The sequence below is a fragment of the Brachyistius frenatus genome, unplaced genomic scaffold (assembly GCF_029030835.1).
Source record: "Brachyistius frenatus isolate BFR_SWC_R1_liver_20210118 unplaced genomic scaffold, ASM2903083v1 Contig_14, whole genome shotgun sequence".
NCBI classification, from domain to species: domain Eukaryota; kingdom Metazoa; phylum Chordata; class Actinopteri; family Embiotocidae; genus Brachyistius; species Brachyistius frenatus.
Genome location: NW_027210613.1, coordinates 6,153,684 through 6,172,658, shown reverse-complemented (window position 1 = coordinate 6,172,658; position 18,975 = coordinate 6,153,684). Strand labels below are relative to the sequence as shown.

Sequence of the window (18,975 nt, the reverse complement as noted above, 5' to 3'; positions counted from 1 at the left end):
CCTCGGGAACTAACTGTCCGTGATACGTGTTGATTATGTCCGACTCTCCGACTCGCCGTATTCAGCCAAGGACATATTGTTATTCTTATCGGAACCAACGTGTTCCTTATAGTTGAGCCCTTGTGGGAGTACGGGGGGGGAGAGGTGTAGCGACCGGTCACGGCCACACGTTGTGATCTCTCTCCTCGTACGAGCTGCTGCCAGTAAACGTCACCGCGTCGACACCCAGAACGGCCTCCTTCACCTCATCTCCACGATTTCCATCACAGGCTATAATAATAATATATCATAAGATGGACCAAACCATTTCTAATACTTTTATACTACATTTTGCGGCAAAAAAAAAAAAAAAAAAAAATCAGTAAATCTGCTTTTAATAAAGTAAGATTATACATGCTTTTAATTGTAATGGAGTATTTTTTTTTTACGTTACTGTACTGTCACTTAGATATGAGCGCTTCTTCCACCGCTGGGGTTGGGTGCCCTTTGAGGCAAAGGTTTTGGGCTACGGTAATAACATTTCCTTGGCAGAGTTTATCAGATTGCATTTGCTTTTGTGTTGATTTCTAAATGTAATGTAAATTTTGTTCAAATGGTTTTAACCCTTAAAGACTTAGAGGCCCCCAATAGGGACTGAACTATTATTAAAATATGGACATATATATACTGATATTTACACATCTGAACAAATATCAGAAGTGTTCCCTTGATTATTAAAAAAAAATATTATTTTTTTTTTTTTTTTTTAATTTATTTTATTGTGGTTGCAGAAATATACTCTTTTTGCAATTTTCGAGCAGAAACCTAAAAAAAAAAAAAAATAGGTGTGTTTTTTTAAAGGGTTAAGGACGCTTCAACTCCTGTGCAGTGGAGGAAGTAGCTGGATGGGACGGGATGGGGGGAACTACAGTTCCCATGATTCCTACGTGTGCGCTGTCAGACGTGACGTCGTGATGTCTGCATCGCCTCTGTGTTGGCTTTGTGAGAAACGACGCGGAGATGTTCGGGCGGACGAGGCAGCCTAGGTAACCTTAAATCTACACCCTCCTGCTGTAATACAGATATTCAGGCGTCTGAGGAAACAGGTGGACGTGCAAACCGTGTGAATATTTAGCATTTTGGCCCCATATCGGAATCCGAAACTCTTGCTATTTGCACCCTGATTTGACCGCAAATCAGCGACTTAGGCTAACCAGGCTACCATTATCTGTGGATTTGTGGTTATTGGGGAGCGATTGCTCAAGAAACTCATCAGCATGCTTAAAATGCGTCTCGGCACAATATTAAGACACTTCAATGGCTTGAAATGTTTCTACGGCAGCCCCCCCCCCAGCGGCTGCCCTCCATGTCCACTTGTCTTCTTTTGTAATTCAAATGTTTAAGCCCCTCTGGTCTCCCAGCTGTCGACCTGAGGGGAAACAAAGATGCTCTTTACTGCTTTAAAAAAAAAACCAACTAAACAGACTCATGTCCTTATACGATAGTTGTATGATGCAAACATAATAACGGAATTTATATGAGCTGTTCACACAAGAGATGGTTTGGTCTGTGTAATTAACAGTCCTATATGTCTCTCTGCGGGACTTGATTTCACAGAAACATATGAACAAGCGCATCTGAGAAGCAGGGAGCCATGCAGAGTCCAACCCAGGCACACAGTGGGTCAAACCCTGTGACAACAGAGCAACCACTGGATACTGAGACTGAGCCAGCACAACGTGAAGCTGGTGCACGAGAGGAGGAGATCGCACCAGTTCCCCCCGCTGCGACTGAACCAGTGATTACACCAGAGGACAGTGAGACGGGGGTGCAAACAGCAGAAACACCGGCCGGTGTGGCAGTCACACCGTCAGTGGAGAACGGGCCTGCTGCTCAGGCGCTGACCGAGTCCTCGGAAAACACCGGAGGGACAGACACGGGCTCTGCTGCAAAGCCAGCGGCCCCGACAGAACCGGTACCGTATTCAAACCCCGGGTCTGATGGGCAGAAGGCAAAGAAGCAGGATAAACGTGTGACTGACGGCAGGAAATATGTTCCTTCCAAGAAGGCCATGGTAGATCCTCTGAAGATGGATATGTCCAAACCTTCGAGTCTGCCTCTGACATGTGAGTGTTTTACCTTGTATGTGCATCTCTAAAGTAGGTACACACTCATTACCATAGGAACTAATATATATTGGCACTTTAAATAACATTTCGTCATTGGGAGGTTCTGTCTTGTGTCTACAGTATATTACTCTTGCTTAGGGTAAATAAATAGTACCCTACTGTAAATATTTGTGCACAATAATTCGCTGTGCATAACAAGATAGTCTGCTTTTAAAAAACACTTTCAAGTTGTATTTAATCACACTGATACAACAAGTTCAGTTAAAACTGTACAGTTAATACTTTTTGGTGCAGAGTATCATAGGCAGAGCATCCGATTAGTGCTGCAGCTAACACTTATTGTCATTATCGATTAATCTGTTGATTGTCTTGGCGATTAATTGATTGGATCTTGGTGAAATGTGAAAAGTGTTTCCCAAACCTGAGGTGAAACCTCAAATGGCTTGTTTCGTCTGAACCAACAGTTCACAACCAAAAGTATTCAGTTTATTATCATGGAGGAACCAAGAACCAAAATCCATCCACAAGCTGGAATCAGATCATTTGAGCATATATTTAATTAAAAAATGAGTGAAAACAATTGATTCTACAAAAAAGCTGGAGATTAATTTTCTGTCAATCAAATAAATTACTAATCGGTGCAGCATTATTTTCCTTGTCCACCCGCATTATGTCTTGTTACATTTTACAGTCACAGTTCCATAAAATTATCTAATTATAAAGATTCCTAACTGAACCCTTAAAGGTCCAAAGCACAGAGGACAGTAATACATTTTTTCTAGTCCTGACTCCCTATGTGTGAAACAGGAAGTGAATGCAGTATTGTTTGGCTGCTGAAGGGAAGTTGTAGAGGAGGTAGGGTCTCTTTATCCCTGATGAACCTTTATTTACTGTGGGTTTCATATGAAGGTGCCAGTCTGTTTCTTAAGCCTCCTCCAGGCCTACATGGATGGAACTGAAACTACCCCACGGGCACACTTTTCTTTGTGCAAATCTTGATACTGTTTATGGACACTTGTCTGTATTCTAAGAATACCATATGGATGCATGTTTCACGTAAACTTTCTAACCCTCCCGCCCTGTTTCCCTCTAGCGTCTCAGCTCTCCCTGCAGTGCATCGAGTGCCATATCATCTTCAGCGATCACAAGAGCAAAGAGCGTCATCTGAAGTTGAGCCACCCCGCAGAATATGAACAATGCATTCTGAGGAATGCCCTTTTTGCATGTTATGTTTGTGACCGCCACTTTACCAACTCCACAGAGCTCATGATCCACCAGAAAGCCCACATAGAGAAGAAACCCTTCAAGTGTCCCATCTGTGGTCTGGCCTTCAACAAGTCTTCCGAGCTCACTGTTCATAAAAAAATTCATTTTGGCCGGGATGGTTACGCCTGCACTGACTGTGGCAAACCTTGCAAAACGCTGACATTACTGAAGTACCACCGGCGCACACACACCGGAGAGAGGCCGTACGTTTGCAAGGAGTGTGGAAAGAGGTTCACCATGTCTAAAGCTCTGCAGAAACACATGGTATCACACTTGCCAGAGGGTGCTGAGGAAGATGGGGGAGACGCCACATCCAAAGCACAACTGAGGAAAAATGATGGTAAGACAAATGTCCATGTTACGAATGTCTTATCAGTGTACACATCTTCTTCTTTTTTTTTTTTTCGCTACTTATGGCCACATTTGTTGTTTTGAGGGAAATGTCTTGACTGATATCGAATGCTTTGCCATGAAATTGGACATTTGTGCCCTCCTCAGGATTAAACCTAATCACATTGTTGATCCCTTATATTGTCACATAGTGCCGTTATCATTGTCAAAATGAAAATGTTTCCAATACTGTGCATTATGACTAAATACTTGCAAAACTACTGATATTCTCATCAACTGTAGCTGAACTTTTGTGTTTAAAGCTAAGTAGCTAAGACCGAGTAGCGAGCTGACACTAGCATTTAGTACAAAGCTTCACTATGTACAAGTCTCACAGAGCTGCTAGTACGCCTGTAGACTTTCAGTCTTAGTCACGTTTTATAATACAATTCTTGAAGACAACCTGTCAGCTTGCAGGAAATGTGTTTTCATGGCATACCACAGTGCATCACGACTTTCTTCTTTTATCTTTAGGTGCTTCTACCATCAAGTATCCTTGTTCTGTATGCAAGGCCACTTTCAAGAGTTCCAAGACACGGCTACATCACATGAAAACTAAGCACAATATGTTGCCTGCCGCAGCCGGTAATGCCCAACCAGCTGGGCAGCAAGTAAAACAAAGTATACCCATTATAACTCCAATATCTATTTGTCAAACAGCCCTACTACAGCTGGAGCCCAATGGACCTTTACAAAAAGTGGATGCCAATATTGACACAGAGCAGATTCGCAGACTTATTGAATCCTTGGGAAATGTGCAGAAAGTGAACCAAGTGGTCATACTGGGGCAGGTGCCACCTCATGCCCAACCACTGGAAATGCATCAGATATCACAACTGGCAGAGCCGGTGAATTTGAATCTCAGTCCACTGCAGATGGATTTTATAGGGCAGACACAATCTAAGACAATTGAATTGGACCCGTCAAACAACCCAATGGAGCAAACAATTATACTGGAACCTATTACGCCAGATGGACAGCTAGAAAACCCCTCATTTTCAGAACTGGGTGCACACATAGCAGCAGGTGAAAATATTGAGCTAACACTGGTTGAACAGGTACAGAGACATGATGGAGAGCTGATACATCAGATCTTTCAACAACCAGAGATTAGTGCAGTTCACTCTGATCCTATGGATCAAATGGTTTGTCGGAATGATTTTGGTGATCTCAAACAAAACCTCGAGCAAACAGTCATATTAGAACTTACCCCCGCTTTGATACCAACTATGGAGCTGGAACAATCCCAATATGTGCCACAAAATGAAATCCCTTCCTCCTCTTTGGTACTCACCACTGAACTGGCAACTTCTGATCAGACTGCAGATCAGATGTTAATAAATGAGCAAGACACCAGCCTGTCAGTCCCACCACTTATGCCTACAGTTGAGTTAGAGCAGACATCTTTACAAACAGAGCAACAGGACCTTTCGTCTTGCCCCTTTGTTTCACCAAACACACTTGCGCAAACTCCAAGTGAATCTGAAACTAATTCCGAAGAGGTTGATTCACAGACGCAAAGAAAAGGCCTAGATCAAGTCCACCCCGCGTTGGATGGACACGCACCACAAGAGACGCATGAAAAGGCCGAACAAGAACCATTTGAAAAACTGCCAAAAGACGGCAAGAAAAATTCATCTGAAGTCGAGGAGCCGACAGCAAAAGAAGAGGTTCAATCGCAGATGCACACCAAGCAGGTGTCACAGATCTCAGAGTTACCCATAAATGTAATGTCAGCTCAAGAGTTGGTGAAAGTGCGGAAAAGAAAGCCAGCCAGGACATTTATCTTCCAAGGATATATGCAAGACCTGGTAGGATCCATATACAAGGATGACTTTCAGATTGATGCCAAACCTGCCAAACGCCAAAGAACAAAAAAGTCTCATCTTGTTGTTAAATTTGGTCCACAAAGCAAAGAGAAGAAAAACAAGAAACGGAAGAAGCCGTCGCCAGTGCAGGAAGATGCTATAACGGGTAAAACAGCAGCCGCAAATCACTCAATGAAAAAAGTACCATCACAGAAGAAGGGAGGAAAGGGAAAAAAGGAAAAGACAGTTGGAAATGTGTCATGTACAGCTGAAATAAATCCACCGTCATCAACCCAGGTGCCACAGGGGCAGCCACTCCAAAAGGATACAAGAAAAAAGAAAATGAAAAAGCAAAAAGAAGTGGCCAAGGGGGGTGTGGTGCGCATAAGTGAGCACAAAACTGTAGCCTCGCCTATGTTTAAGAAGAAAAAACAAGCAAAAACAATGCAAAAGGAGAGGCCCAAGAATGCAAAGGATGGAAAGGTGAAGAAAAACCTTGCAAAGGAAAAAGGAAAAAAGGGAGATGTGCCTGACTCGCACATAACCCAAGACTCGCTGCTGCTACTGAAGGGTCATAAACAGCCTCAGCTGAAAGTTTACAAGTTAGACCCTTCAAAGGCATCAGGCCAAAAACCTGAGGCTTCACCTGATGAGTCCCAAACAATGTCTCATCAGAATAACAATATTAAACATCCAACCGATAAATCAGCAAATAATCTCCCAGAAGAGGGTAAGAAAAAAAGCGGGAGACCCAAAAAGAACCAGAAAAATATTTCATTGTTGTCTTGTCAGGTACCCCGTAAACCACCTGAGACACCGCCCACCAAGCCAAAGACCACCAGGAAACGTAAAGCCTCGAAAGTAGAGACTGAAGGAGTGATATCTTCTCATCCCAAGCGTGCCTTAGAGTGTAAGGACTGTGGGGAGAGATTTAGTGAAGTCTCATCCCTTCAGAAGCACAAGACGACAGTGCATGTCGTAGAGAGTCCCAGCCTCACGTACACCAATGGGAACATCTTTGAAGGCGTCTCCAGGTTGGATCTTTACCAGCTTCCAAAAGAACATGATAAGGTTGCTGGGGTGATGAATGCTGCTGCCTACTGGGATACTGAACCTGAGATGGGAGAGTTGGCATTAGAAGACAGAGAGAGAAGTGTCTCGTTCCCAGCCTTGATTCCATCCCCATCGTTACCTGTTCCTCCTCCAGATGTTGAAGTGAACGCCTATGAAGATAAGGGTGAAAGTAAAACACAAGCCGATAATCAGTCTCATTGCGCTCCAGAAGTTCATTCACCATTTGATCAAATGAAAAATGCAGAGACTCTTCCTAATTTCACGTCTGAATCCTGTTTAAGTACCTCTACTCAGACAAAGAGTTTTGAGACAGTAGAGCCTTTTACATCAAATGAAGACAAACGAGAAGATGGTATCCCGAAGAATCCTATCTGCGAATCGGACGTACAGATTACTACGGACGAAGATATCAAGGAGGACTTACTTTTAGATGTAAATTTAGTCACTGTTGGAGAGCAGAATGAGAGAGATGACTCGGTTTCTCGTGATGACACTGTTCCCCAAAGAGAATCAAATGAAAGCAGCAATTCTGAAGGAGGCGGCACTGACAAACATCCTGGGCAAGTCAGCAATGAGATGTCTGAAAAAAGTCTAACTTTGCAAACGGTTTCATGTTCCACTCAGCAGGTGGAGATCAAAGAAGAGGAAGAAGAAATCCTAGTCCAGAAAAAAAAAGAAGGGAAGGGAGCTGCTATGAGGAATGCCACAAGAGGTAGGAGGAGAGGAACAGGACGTCTAAAAAGGTATGCGATATCGAAGAGAGTTTCAGTGGGAGATACCGTCAGAGGAACAGAATTAGAGAAAGAACATGATGAATGTCGGATAGTTTATGAACAACATCTCGTCACCTCAGATTCAGAAACGATTGAGCATGAGACGAGCACGAAGACTTCACAGCTGGTGACCAGTCCTGAATTTGAGGCCAACAAAGCTACCGCTCCCGTTGCACCTTTGCCTTCCCTTCGCTCTCCATTAGAGGGGTCTCCTGAAGAGCAAGTTGTGTTTGATCTGGAGTCAGTTACCACTAGTGTTGAGGAAGTAATGAATGAAAGAGGACTGCAGGGTGGAGAGGAGCAAGACAGGGAGACTGACCAGTCTCCCGGCATCATACTGGAGAGGTTCCTCACCTCGAGACGGAGAGAGACTGCAGACAAGGAGCCGTGCCCGATGACAGCAAGGAGCTATCACCGACGGGTGAGATTCTAATGGTACCGGCACATATCATGCACTAATCGTGAGTCCAAACATTGCGGTCTTGCACCATTTGTTTTCGTTCCAGGGTTTGGACAGCAGTGCCGAGAATGAGGTTCAAGTTCTCGAGAGTCAGGAGATCAAGGTTGAAGAGAACAGCTCAGATCCTCTGCAAGTTGCGCCCACCTGTCAAAACAGACAGAGTGCAAGTGTGCAGCCGCAGCATCATCGGGATATAAGGACCGTTCTGGTGAAAGAAGAGAGCAGTCTCGTGCTCAATGACGCTCAAATCACGAATGGCAGTAAACACATTCGATGGAATGTGGAGCCATTCAGCAATGAAAACACAGTCTCCCCATGTAAGTATTAATTACTTAAAAATGCAGGTACACTTTGAAGTAATAGTTCAACATTCTTAGCACTTTAATCTTGGACAGAGAGCCAGTGGGGAATTAACCTGGCATAAAATTAAATTGTTTGAATATTTTATTTGAACTTTTCCCAGATTTAACAGCAACACAAAAAAGTACAAACACCAAATGTGACTTGGGAAGGGTGGCGAAAAGAAGAGACAAAAAGCAAGACTAAAACAACATTTTAAAACATTTACAAATTCGCACATACCAGTGGTCACTCAGGTGTTGATGTTGATCAAGCAATGCAGCCTGAAATACTTACTCACAAAGGATATAACTCCATTTGCGTGCAGCAGGAACAGTCTCAAAACTTTCAGATTGCCCCTCGAAAGCTCTTGTGGTAGTTTAAGATGGATGAATTGTCTTTTGGGGACCCTTTGCTTTCAGTAACGGAGAGTGAGGAGACAACCGGGGACTGCCGCATCACTCCGGAGTTCAACACCAACCAATGCATCTTTTACCCAGTGAAGGAGGAGGACAGGGAGGTCCTGCTGGGAGCTGCTCAGACCAGTAGAGGGAGTTTAACCCCAGAGGAGTCCGGTAATGCAAATCAGACGGAACATCAAACAGCAGATTGTGATATATGTGAGTAATTGTCTTATCCATTTATGTTCACCTTTTAACAAAGATTATAGGAAGACCTACGTTTTAAATGTTGACTCCGTTGTAGCAGATGAAAGAAGCCATTCTGCATCAGACTTCCAGGAAACAAGAGTCGGAGGTCTGCTGTCAGAGCCAGGGGTCAGTGACTTTGCAGATGGACGAGGTTTGTTTACCGTTTTAAAATGACCAATACTTGTAACTACTTGACATTCCTAAGCTATTCATTAAAAAGCTTTAATCATACTCACAGATGACTCATCTTTACAAAATATCTCACCTTTCAGCTGTGTCAGACTCTGAGTGGCAGCATCCATCAGACCTCCGGGACTTTCTCCTCCAGAGCTCTGATGAAGAACACTTGTGTGGTTTTGACTTGTCTGATCCTCAACTTGATTCAGAAGCAGAAGCGATGGCCTATTTTTACGGGAACCAAACCAACAGCGCAAAACAGCCGAATCAAACATCACAAAAGTAAAGTAAAACTTTTTTTTTTTTTTTTTTTTTTTTTTAAGTCTTCAAGCTATCACAGACTTCTACTGAAATATGTATAAATACACATTAATAACATTTGTCTAGTATTCTACCAAAATATGGTATTGCCGTACTGTGAAGAAATAATATCTGTAACTTCAAATGTTCTTAAATTGCTGTAAACAACCAAGGATGTAGTCACGGTTTTATAGATTATTATGGTAGGAAAAGATTTAGTGCTCGTGTACTTGTTGCGAACATGGCAATTGTTTTGCTCCTTCATGTGTCGCTTGCTCATGATTGTTTCTGTTTCTCCATTAGTTTGCCAACTTCAACGAGCCAGCTCCAAGAACTGAGAGATGAAAACAGGACCAGAGAGCCCATTGATTACTTCTCCAAATATTTTGGTTGGGATACCTGGGTAGATATTGCCTATTGCACAAATATATTATCCAACATGCGAAACCCCGTCACAGCCAAAGAGGTTGCACGCTTTGTTGGGATCCACATTGCAATGGGAACTTTAAAGGTTTGTTTTCCTCTTTAATTCATTTCTTGAATGATTTTAGAAGGACTGCATCCACACTCGTACGTTTTCTGCAAAATGCAATCGGATTCTCGACACACGTGGAAAGAGATCATTTTTATTTGAAATTGAGAACATATTGGTGTGGACGCTGTCTTAGATGCATGACCACTGAAGCTTGTAAATGATTTGGTCTGTCGTCACTTTTAGTTTCCCAGTCCGAGGCTCTACTGGGAGGACTTGACTAAGGTGCCCTTGATTGCTGAAGCCATGCCACTGTCCCGTTTCCTGCAGTTGTCTCGCATGTTGAAGATAACTTCTCCCTCAAAGGATCCAGCTGACGGCAATATCCAGAAACGATGTAATAAGGACTTTCAAAGTGCGCAGCAAGGGGAAACCTGCCCAAGCAGGGAAGGTGCACTTTCTCAGTGTAGTGACGGGCAAGGTCACACGGCAAATGACTTGAACAGTTCACAACCACAGAGTGATCCCCTCTGGAAGGTTCAGCCATTACTCTGCCGTTTCAAAGTGGGGTGCCAGTCACTGAGACAGGAGGGCGATTACGCGGTTGACCAATATCCACTTCCTTTAACTGGGAAGATACACAATAACAAGCCGTCTCTCCACTGTACTACATTAATTGGATTTGGTGGTTTACTCTTACATGTGGATCTTAAAGTAGACCTGTTAGACAAAGAAGATGCTGTAGAAAAAATGGTCCCGAAAGGTAGCATGGTGTTCCTTTGCAAACAGGAACTCTCCACCCCTGCAATGCTAGACCGCCTTTTAGTTGCTGGGGTTCATGGAGCAGGCAGAGTGGGAGGAGCACGCGGACAGATTGGTGATGAGTTTGTAAGCTCGGATGGAAAGTTGATGTTACGAAGATCACACTGCGGCTTCATACTTTCTACCGCCGGAAATGGCCAGAAGAACATGGCCTCTCTCATTGACAACTTTGAGAAGGCTCAGATGTCGGCTCGTCTCAACCGGGATTTGCAAAATCTTTACTCTATTCCCCACACTGCTTCGGCGCCAACCTGCTGGCCCCAAGCGGTGCTCTGGTACCTCACAGATCTGGCTTTGGTGAACTCCTGGCTCCTGTACCGACAGGATCACCAGGGCGGCATGTGCACCTCTGACTTTCATGGCCTTCAGACTGGAGGTGTCCAAGGCTCTGACCCTCTCCAGCGGCTCTGATACACAGGACTCGGTTCCCCCTCACCCGCCCCCAGATAAGGTTCATGCAATAAATGACACGCCCAACCCCATCCTGGTGGAGGAAAGTCCTCTTCCAGATGCAGCCACGCGGTACGACGGCTCAGGCCACTGGCCAGAGCAACTTGGGGAGGGAGAAGGGGGCAGGTGTCGTTTTGGGGACTGTCAGAGAACATCGCGAGTGCTTTGCCTTAAGTGCTGTGTCTTTCTTTGTATCTCACGCAACCACAACTGCTTTTTGAATTTCCATAACCAAGGGAGTTCAGAAAAAGAGTAGTCCACAACTGACTTTACCTTGTGTTCTCCAATGTTTTGCTTTCTGATTTAGATTGCAACTGTGTTTTTGATGTTCGTAAACCCAGCTCGTTTGTCCTTACAACTTTTCCATGATGTCTTTCACTGGCAATGCCATTCTTTTGTAGGATTACCTTGACGCCATTTAAAAAAACAAATGCTTTGTGATGTGCTTTCTTATGCCATTGAGCAACTGTAAAAATGAATTTGCCTTCAGAAGAAAATGTAAAAAGACTCAGCCATACACTGTGCTGCAAAAGAATTGTAAAATATGATTTTGACTTTGTGGTTACCATGATGATTTTTTTTTTTTACTATTTATTTTAACCTAATATAGTTTACACTCCATGTTGAGCTAATTTTTTGGGCTCTATGAATTTAAACATATTTATTTGAATTTCAGAAAAGAATAAAAGACAGATGCAGAAATCTATGCATTATTGGATTTAAAAAAAAAAAGAAAAAAAGAAGAAGACTGCTGACAAATGATCGCACAACACAACCTTTTTACCAACATTTTCACTCCTCATAGTGTTGGAAAGAAAAGGCGTCACCAGTAACGTTAACAATGGCTCTGTTCAAGTGTCCCAGCATGCCGTGTTACTGCAGCAGTAAGTCAGAGCAATAGAAGGTACTTTATTCATCCCACAAGAGGAAATATCTGTGTCACAGCAGCAGTACAGCACCAACACTAATAATTTACAACAATACGAGATATGTCATATATGTATACATCATAATTAAGAGCCACAAGTAGTTTTAACTGCACCTTGCACAAGATCACCAATAAAGTAAAAGTGACCAAATGTTGCCATAAATAACCATTACTTGTAGTGTATGAGGACATATTTAAGTAATACTTTAAAAGAAATGCATAATACCGGGAAATACTTGTTAATTTTTGTCATTTACAACTGCACTCTTACTGTTGTGACGTGTCAAATTGTCTGCCTTAAAAAAGATGATTATTTCTCATCTGAAAGGGAAATTTCAATGTCACTGGGACCATATAGTGAAAACCACATAAGCTACATGCTATAACTAAGTTAAAATATATTAATATACAGAGGTGTGTTATTTATGAGGTAAAAAAAAAAATACTTCAGATATTATAGAGAAATATTGTACAAATAAATGGTGTAAAAGGTGCATTAAAGTCAGAAAAGGGCATCTGTTCGTTTAAAGAAGTGAAAAGTGTTTTTGGTAAAATAGGACACAATTTACACTGTGTGTGTGTGAGAGAGAGAATTATATAAAAACATTAAAATGACAAGTAGTTTTATAGAAGTCGTTTTGGGTCACGTGATTAAAAATCAAACATAGAATCAGACAATATAGAAAAGACGTATTTAAAAACGGTTCAAATTCATTTCCGTTCAGGTTCAGCTGTTCGTGCTGCGGCTGGTTTTATTTCTCGGTACATTATCTGAACATGTAACACCAACTAACATCCGGAAAACAACATCTATTATATCACGTTAAGTCTTGCGGGTAAAATCGTTGCACGCAAAGCGCTTCGTTTATATTAAAAGGGTTGTTTTGTTTTTTTTTTGTCCCTCTATACAACAGAGACTTGGTCCTCCGTGTCAGCGAAGATCAAACTTGTCTGATCTCAAATTTTTTTTTTTTGTTGAATGTTTTGTCTCGATATATATATTAAAAAAACAAAACACCGAGGACTTCTCCGGTTGCTGTTCGGCAGCCATCTTAGTTGTACCAACGGCTATTACAACCGCGCGCACGCACACACACGCGCACGCGCAGCAGTGTCCGATCTAGCGGTTGTACTTCTGTGAGGTCAAACTCTCGCTCAGTCAAACTCCCTTCAAAGAGCCGCAGAGGTTCAGTAACGAGTAACGGCTCCGCTCAACCGTCTTCTTCTTCTTCTTCGCGCCGCGTGCCGTCGGTTAGAGGCGGTTAAACGCGGCTCTCGCGTGTTTTGTTTCACGGCGGCTGCGCGCACGCGCCGGACAAAGAGTTAAAAGTGTGTTGGAGAAAAAAGAGAAAAGGGCTCGAGGAAGTCTTCTTTGAATGGCAGAGCCAGTGTTGTTAGCGCGAGCTAGCCCGCGAGCCAGCGTTATCCCGCTCTCTTGAGTAGCTTTTCTTACTTTGTTATCGGCGTCGGCTGCGCGCTCGCACGTTTAAAGTGAAGCTGTTGCCTGTTGTGCAAATTGTTCCGTTTACCGACCGGGTCCGTTTCCACCGGGTCCGTTTCTGTCGCGCGGCCGGAAGACTCGCGTGGAGCTAGTTAGCTTAGCTGTAGCGGCCTAAACGTTAGCCAGCAGGAGCTAAAACTTGAGTGCACCGATAGTAAACATCCTCCGAGGCTTCACGCGTTGTGCATTTAAAAAACGGTACTATTTATTATTATTATTATTATTATTTACCTCATCTTAGACTAGCAGTAGTGATTTCCATATGTTGGCTGCGGGACCATAACTAGTTATGAGTGTGATCGGTGGTGATGATGATGATGATGATGATGATGATAATAACAGCGCTGTGTTTCCCGCTGTTAATCAAACCTGCGATATTTAATGTGTCGGTCGTTCATTTGTTTCTGCATCGTTCTTTTAATTGAATCCAGGAAAGTTGTGACTTGGGAACCCGCCTCTGTACCTACGGGATGGACTCTGAAATTTTGAACATAGAGGAGATAGTGATGGGACGGGGCTTGCCGGATCCGCCTCCAGAAGCTCCCCCCGAAAAGCCAGCCGAGCCATACAAACCCGTCACTTTGAACGGACCTCCGGCCCCCTCCGTCCAGTCCTGTAAGGGGATCAAGTGGTCACGAGATTCATTCTGTGTCCCGAAAGTGGCACACACACAAAAAAAAAAACCAACCCAAACATACTAACGTTGTCTTTGTGATCTTCACCTGTCCTCTCAGACCAGCATGAGAATCTGCAGTGTTTCCAGTGCTTCATCACTTTCTGCAGTGCCAAAGCCAAGGAGAGGCACATGAAGAAGAGCCACCGGGAAGAGTACAAGCAACAGCTTCAGCAGGTGAGACTCGCACTACATTTGATTTTTTTTAACTGCTATTTTATTGCTTTCTATTATTCTATTATTGTCTTATTGCTTCTTGCATGCTGCTGTAGCGGAAAAAAAATTCTTCCCCTCGGGGATTAATAAAGTAACTACCTAACCGAACCTTTATGCTGTTTGCTCGTTAATGCCTGAATTTGCTTTTTGACTGGTGTTGGTTTCATCATCGAAATCTATGTTCAACCCGACATAACGACACTGTAACTTTCATGACAGTGATTTTTTTTTAAATTTATTTATTTTTTTCCCCCCTTTTTATTCACCATTCACTAATTATCTTGGTGTGAGAGTACTCGTATAGTTGAAGAAGCAGGTTTGTATTCTTCAGGCACCCGTTGTTCAATGGAGTAGCAATACAAGAAAGACATTTTAAAAGACACAACGAGCCCACAGTTGTTTTGAGTAAGATGTTTTGTAATATTGTGATGGATGTTTGAAAATGTGTGTAACATATATGGATGTTACTGTTTCAAGAGATTACGCGGTAAATACGTTTTATGTATTTGAGTTGTTAGTAACCCAAGATCAGCTCCCGTTTTTCACTTGTCCTCTAATAACTCTTTGTGTAAAAACGTTGGTTCCTCTGTATTTTGTCTCTTTCCAGGGAAACACATTGTTCACATGCTACGTGTGCGACCGCACATTTCTGTCATCTGAGGAACTGACGCAGCACCAGCCAACACACAGCAAGGATGACAAGCCTTTCAAATGTGTTCATTGCAAGGAGAGCTTTAAAACATTCTCGGAAGTGAGTATAATATACGTTTGCTTTAAAACTCAATAACACGGTGAATGTCAAAGCCCAGGGCCGTATGGTGAATATTGAAATGATTTTTTTTTATTTTTTTTTTTTACAAATAGCAAATGAACTGTACATTTTAGTTTGTTTTTAATGTTTCTATGTAACTTTTTCCTTCTTGCCTTTTTTTTTTTTTTTAGCTGACATCCCATAGAAGACAGGTGTGTCCAGAGAGACAGATGGTTTGTAAAGATTGCAATGAAACCTTCCGTAGTGCTGGACTGCTGCGTGCTCATCGCCTGACCCAGCATCCCCGCCCGGATGCAGAGACTGCAGAACAGCCGGAGGACTCTGCAAAAACCCACCGCTGTAAGAAGTGTGGTCAAGGATTCGACGCCGAAGCCGAGCTGGTAGAGCACCAGGAGAAGTACCCTGAAGGGCAGCAATGCAACGGCAGCGCTTCGTCTGTCAAGAAACGCGGACGACCCTCCAAAGCGGAAGACCCGGCGGTTGCTGAGAAAAAGGGGAAGCGGAAAAAGAAGGATGAGGCAGAGGTGTCTGAGGAGGCCGCGAAGGCCAGCAGCACATCGGAGTCGGCAGAAATCCCAGCAGAAGAAAAAGGAAAAGCAGCCGGAGCGAAGCGCGGCCGTCCTCCAAAAGCGGCACCCAAATCGGCAACGGAAGATAAAAAAAGTCCCGAGGATGACAGTCAAGCAAAGGAGAAGAAACCCAAAGCAGACCCCACTCCGACCCGTCAGCACCCCTGTCCTGAATGTGAGCTCACGTTCCCCGGCTTGATTCAGCTCCGCACTCACAAGAAGGAGAAGCACACCCCGCGGAAAGCCCATCCCTGTGAAGAATGTGAGGAGAGCTTCGCCCGTCCCGAGCAGCTGGACGCCCACATGTCTCGGGCTCACGCCGTCGGCCGCTTCGCCTGTCCAACCTGCGGGAAGAGCTTTGGCCGCGAGCGCACCATGAAAGCTCACCAGAAAAGCCACCCAGAGGAAAAGCCTGAAAACCCAAGTGCAAAGAGATAATTGAGACATGGGGACCTTGCGGAAAGATTATGTTTTTTTTGAAGATTTTAGTCCTGAATTGTTTTTTCTTTTAACTTTGGAGATCTCCTACTCCAGATGCTATTCCGGATGAATTTGGAATGGTTTTGAAAATCGAGTTTTAGCGAGTTTTGGATTTAAAGTTGAGTTTGATTATGATCTGTTGAAAGTTTGGACAAACGCACATCTCCTAAATTGACTAACCAAATGTTAAATCCATCTTTTACACCATTTTTCATAGTTTATTTATAAAAGCCGAAACTGTTTGATTAACTTTTTAAATGATTTAATTTTTTTTTTTTTTAGTGTGAAATGCGTGTGGTATGACTTTTTATTACTTGGTGTCTTGAGTTGTTCAACTCACTTTGTGGTTTAAAAAAAAGTTTTTATGGTTTTTTTGTTTGTTTGTTTTTTCCTCTTGTTTTACCAAAACCGATTGGGTAAATAAATTTTTTTTGTAAGTTTTGGAGTAAATTAGATGCCTAGTAGAGATACTATGTTGGAATGTGTAGACAGTTTGTCAAAACAAATGTGTTATGTACAGCTTCTGGTTCATATTGTGCATTTTTACACTTAACATTTTGACTTAATTTCAAAATTAAGTCTCATTGAGGAAGAATTTTAAGACACCATGATTATGTTCTGCAAAAATATTTTTGCCTGAGTGCTTCAGATTCAATGTGGAGTGTTTTGGCATGTGGGCAGAAATGATCCACTATAATCCTGATTTGTCTTAAGCTCAAATTTATCCTTTATTTTTTCACTTTTCAAAAATAATATTTCATGTCTGACATTTCTGAAGTGGGACTCACGGCTTTTTAATGCCCCATAAGGAACTGTGTATATCATGTTACTCACTGATTGGATTGTTTCGCTCCCCCACTGCAATGTGTCTGGACACTGCAAAAATGTAATAATAAAATGCTGTCCTGAGGGAGGCTGCTGAAGAAATAACTTGACTTCTTGTCTTTGTTCTCACCTCTAATTCACCAACACGTCCTAGTGGCTTGTTTGTGTCGATCACACGACGTGCGTTTTTAGGACGGGACTCGCTGGACGTCAAATGGTAATGGTATTACCGTCTTATTTAGTAGTTTATATTAAGAATGCCTGGTATTTTTAAAAGGCTGCAGGAGAAAGATTTTACATTGTTTAGAAAGCCAGCAGTTTGGCTCTCTGATGTGCCGATTTGGTCGCTGCGCATCTTTTCTGTTGGGCAGCTCATCCATTAAAGCAAATCAATAGTGAGCCTGGACACGATTCAAAGTATTGATTAAAATATTGATCATGTTTAACCTCACTATTTTAACTTATTTCTGTATGTCCTATATAGTTGGAGCGTGTCATCATTTTGGTTTTCTTATGTCGTAATCATGTTAATGAATACATAATAAACATTTACTGTCACACAACGGTAATAGGATTTTGTATGAGCACTTGAATGGAAGAGAGTTGATGGAATGTGAGATAAATATGTGCAGATGTTTTCAAAAACTTTCTACCACATGATAATCCATAATAATGATGGCATGTGTGTTGGTAATGTCATTTTCTTTTATATATTTTATATTTCTCAAACAAGATTGTATCTGACACTTACAGTGGAATAAGTCAACTCATTTAATTTGTACATGTACTTCTGATTCTCTGCTACATCTAACTTACTATTTTAATATACATACTGTTATTTGGAATAATGAACCTAGAAAATATGATGCAATTTAGTGGTGGAAGAAGTATTCAGATCCTTAAATTGCTCTATTGCAAGTAAAAGTACTGCACAGTACTAGACATAAGCATTAGTAGCAAAATAAGGTGTGAAGGTACTTATTTTGGTCCTCTGACTTATATGTTATTATATATTTAATTGATTTTAAGAGCAGCATGGTAGTGTTCTTGCTATTTTATATCCAGTTGTATATAAAGAGACAGCAGATGCATCTGAGGGGTCGTCATGATTACTGGGAGGGAAAAGAAGAAAAAAGAAAGTTCTGACATATAAATCTATTTTCATCTTTTGGACTTTTTCTATAATAGATAGATAGATAGATAGATAGTTATTTTATTAATCCCCAAGGGGATTTTTTTTTTCTCACTACAGCAGCATTTATAGATACAGGAAAGAAATAAAACAACAGTAAAAAAAATATTAAATATAAAAATGCACAGTATATACAATAAAATAAAATAGAATAATTAAATTAAAACTAAACAATAGTGCAAAGTTGTTGTTTTTTATTTTTTATATTTAAACAACCAAGAAAAACAGACAACAGTGTTATTGTTGTGTGATGGATTTTGCCAGAGGTGAGTTATTGTACAGTCTTATTGCGGTCGGTAGGAATGATCTCCTGTATCTGTCCTTGTGACAGCAGAGCTGGAGGAGTCTGTTGGAGAAAGTGCTCCGCTGTCCCTGCAGCAGGTGGTGGAGAGGGTGGACAGGATTATCCAATATGAGGCCAGATGGAGTCGTCTTCTTGGGGACAGGAACCAGGCAGGACGTCTTCCACAGCACCGGGACTTCCTCCTGCTTCAGGCTCAGGTTGAAGAGGTGTTGTAGGACCTCAGCCAGCTGGACGGCGTCAGGTCTTCAGGACCCCGGGGCTGATGCCGTCAGGTCCTGCAGCCTTGCGCTGGTGGAGTCTCTCCAGCTGTCTCCTAACCTGGCCAGTCGTTACAGAGAGGGGGGGAGGGGGGTCATGGTGGAAGAGCCCTTTGGAGTTGAGGGCTCTGTGTCCATGCAGCTCACCAGGTGGGACGGAGGGGGGAGG

General features: G+C 42.5%; 2 protein-coding genes across 4 annotated transcripts; both read left to right on the top strand.

Annotated features, from left to right (window-relative positions):
• Positions 1-947: 947 nt before the first annotated feature.
• Positions 948-12,376, top strand: znf576.1 (zinc finger protein 576, tandem duplicate 1). Its single transcript, XM_069693313.1, is given in 11 exon segments — positions 948-1,025; positions 1,597-2,105; positions 3,202-3,714; positions 4,239-7,840; positions 7,926-8,196; positions 8,641-8,838; positions 8,924-9,019; positions 9,141-9,327; positions 9,649-9,856; positions 10,064-10,975; positions 10,977-12,376. Coding segments are annotated over 10 exon segments (6,828 nt in total). The 5' UTR covers positions 948-1,025; positions 1,597-1,633; the 3' UTR covers positions 11,346-12,376.
• Positions 12,377-13,127: 751 nt separating this feature from the next.
• znf576.2 (zinc finger protein 576, tandem duplicate 2) lies at positions 13,128-17,158 on the top strand. 3 transcript variants are annotated; one of them, XM_069693331.1, is made up of 5 exons: positions 13,128-13,203; positions 13,950-14,133; positions 14,253-14,368; positions 15,015-15,158; positions 15,350-17,158. In XM_069693331.1, the coding sequence occupies exons 2-5, from the start codon at positions 13,989-13,991 to the stop codon at positions 16,184-16,186; spliced, it is 1,242 nt and encodes a 413-aa protein (XP_069549432.1). In that variant the 5' UTR covers positions 13,128-13,203; positions 13,950-13,988; the 3' UTR covers positions 16,187-17,158. The 3 variants fall into 3 exon arrangements, with proteins under 3 accessions (XP_069549432.1, XP_069549431.1, XP_069549433.1); XM_069693330.1 differs by lacking the exon at positions 13,128-13,203 and adding an exon at positions 13,261-13,716; XM_069693332.1 differs by lacking the exon at positions 13,128-13,203 and having other exon boundaries at positions 14,057-14,133; positions 14,258-14,368.
• The last annotated feature ends 1,817 nt before the right edge of the window (positions 17,159-18,975 follow it).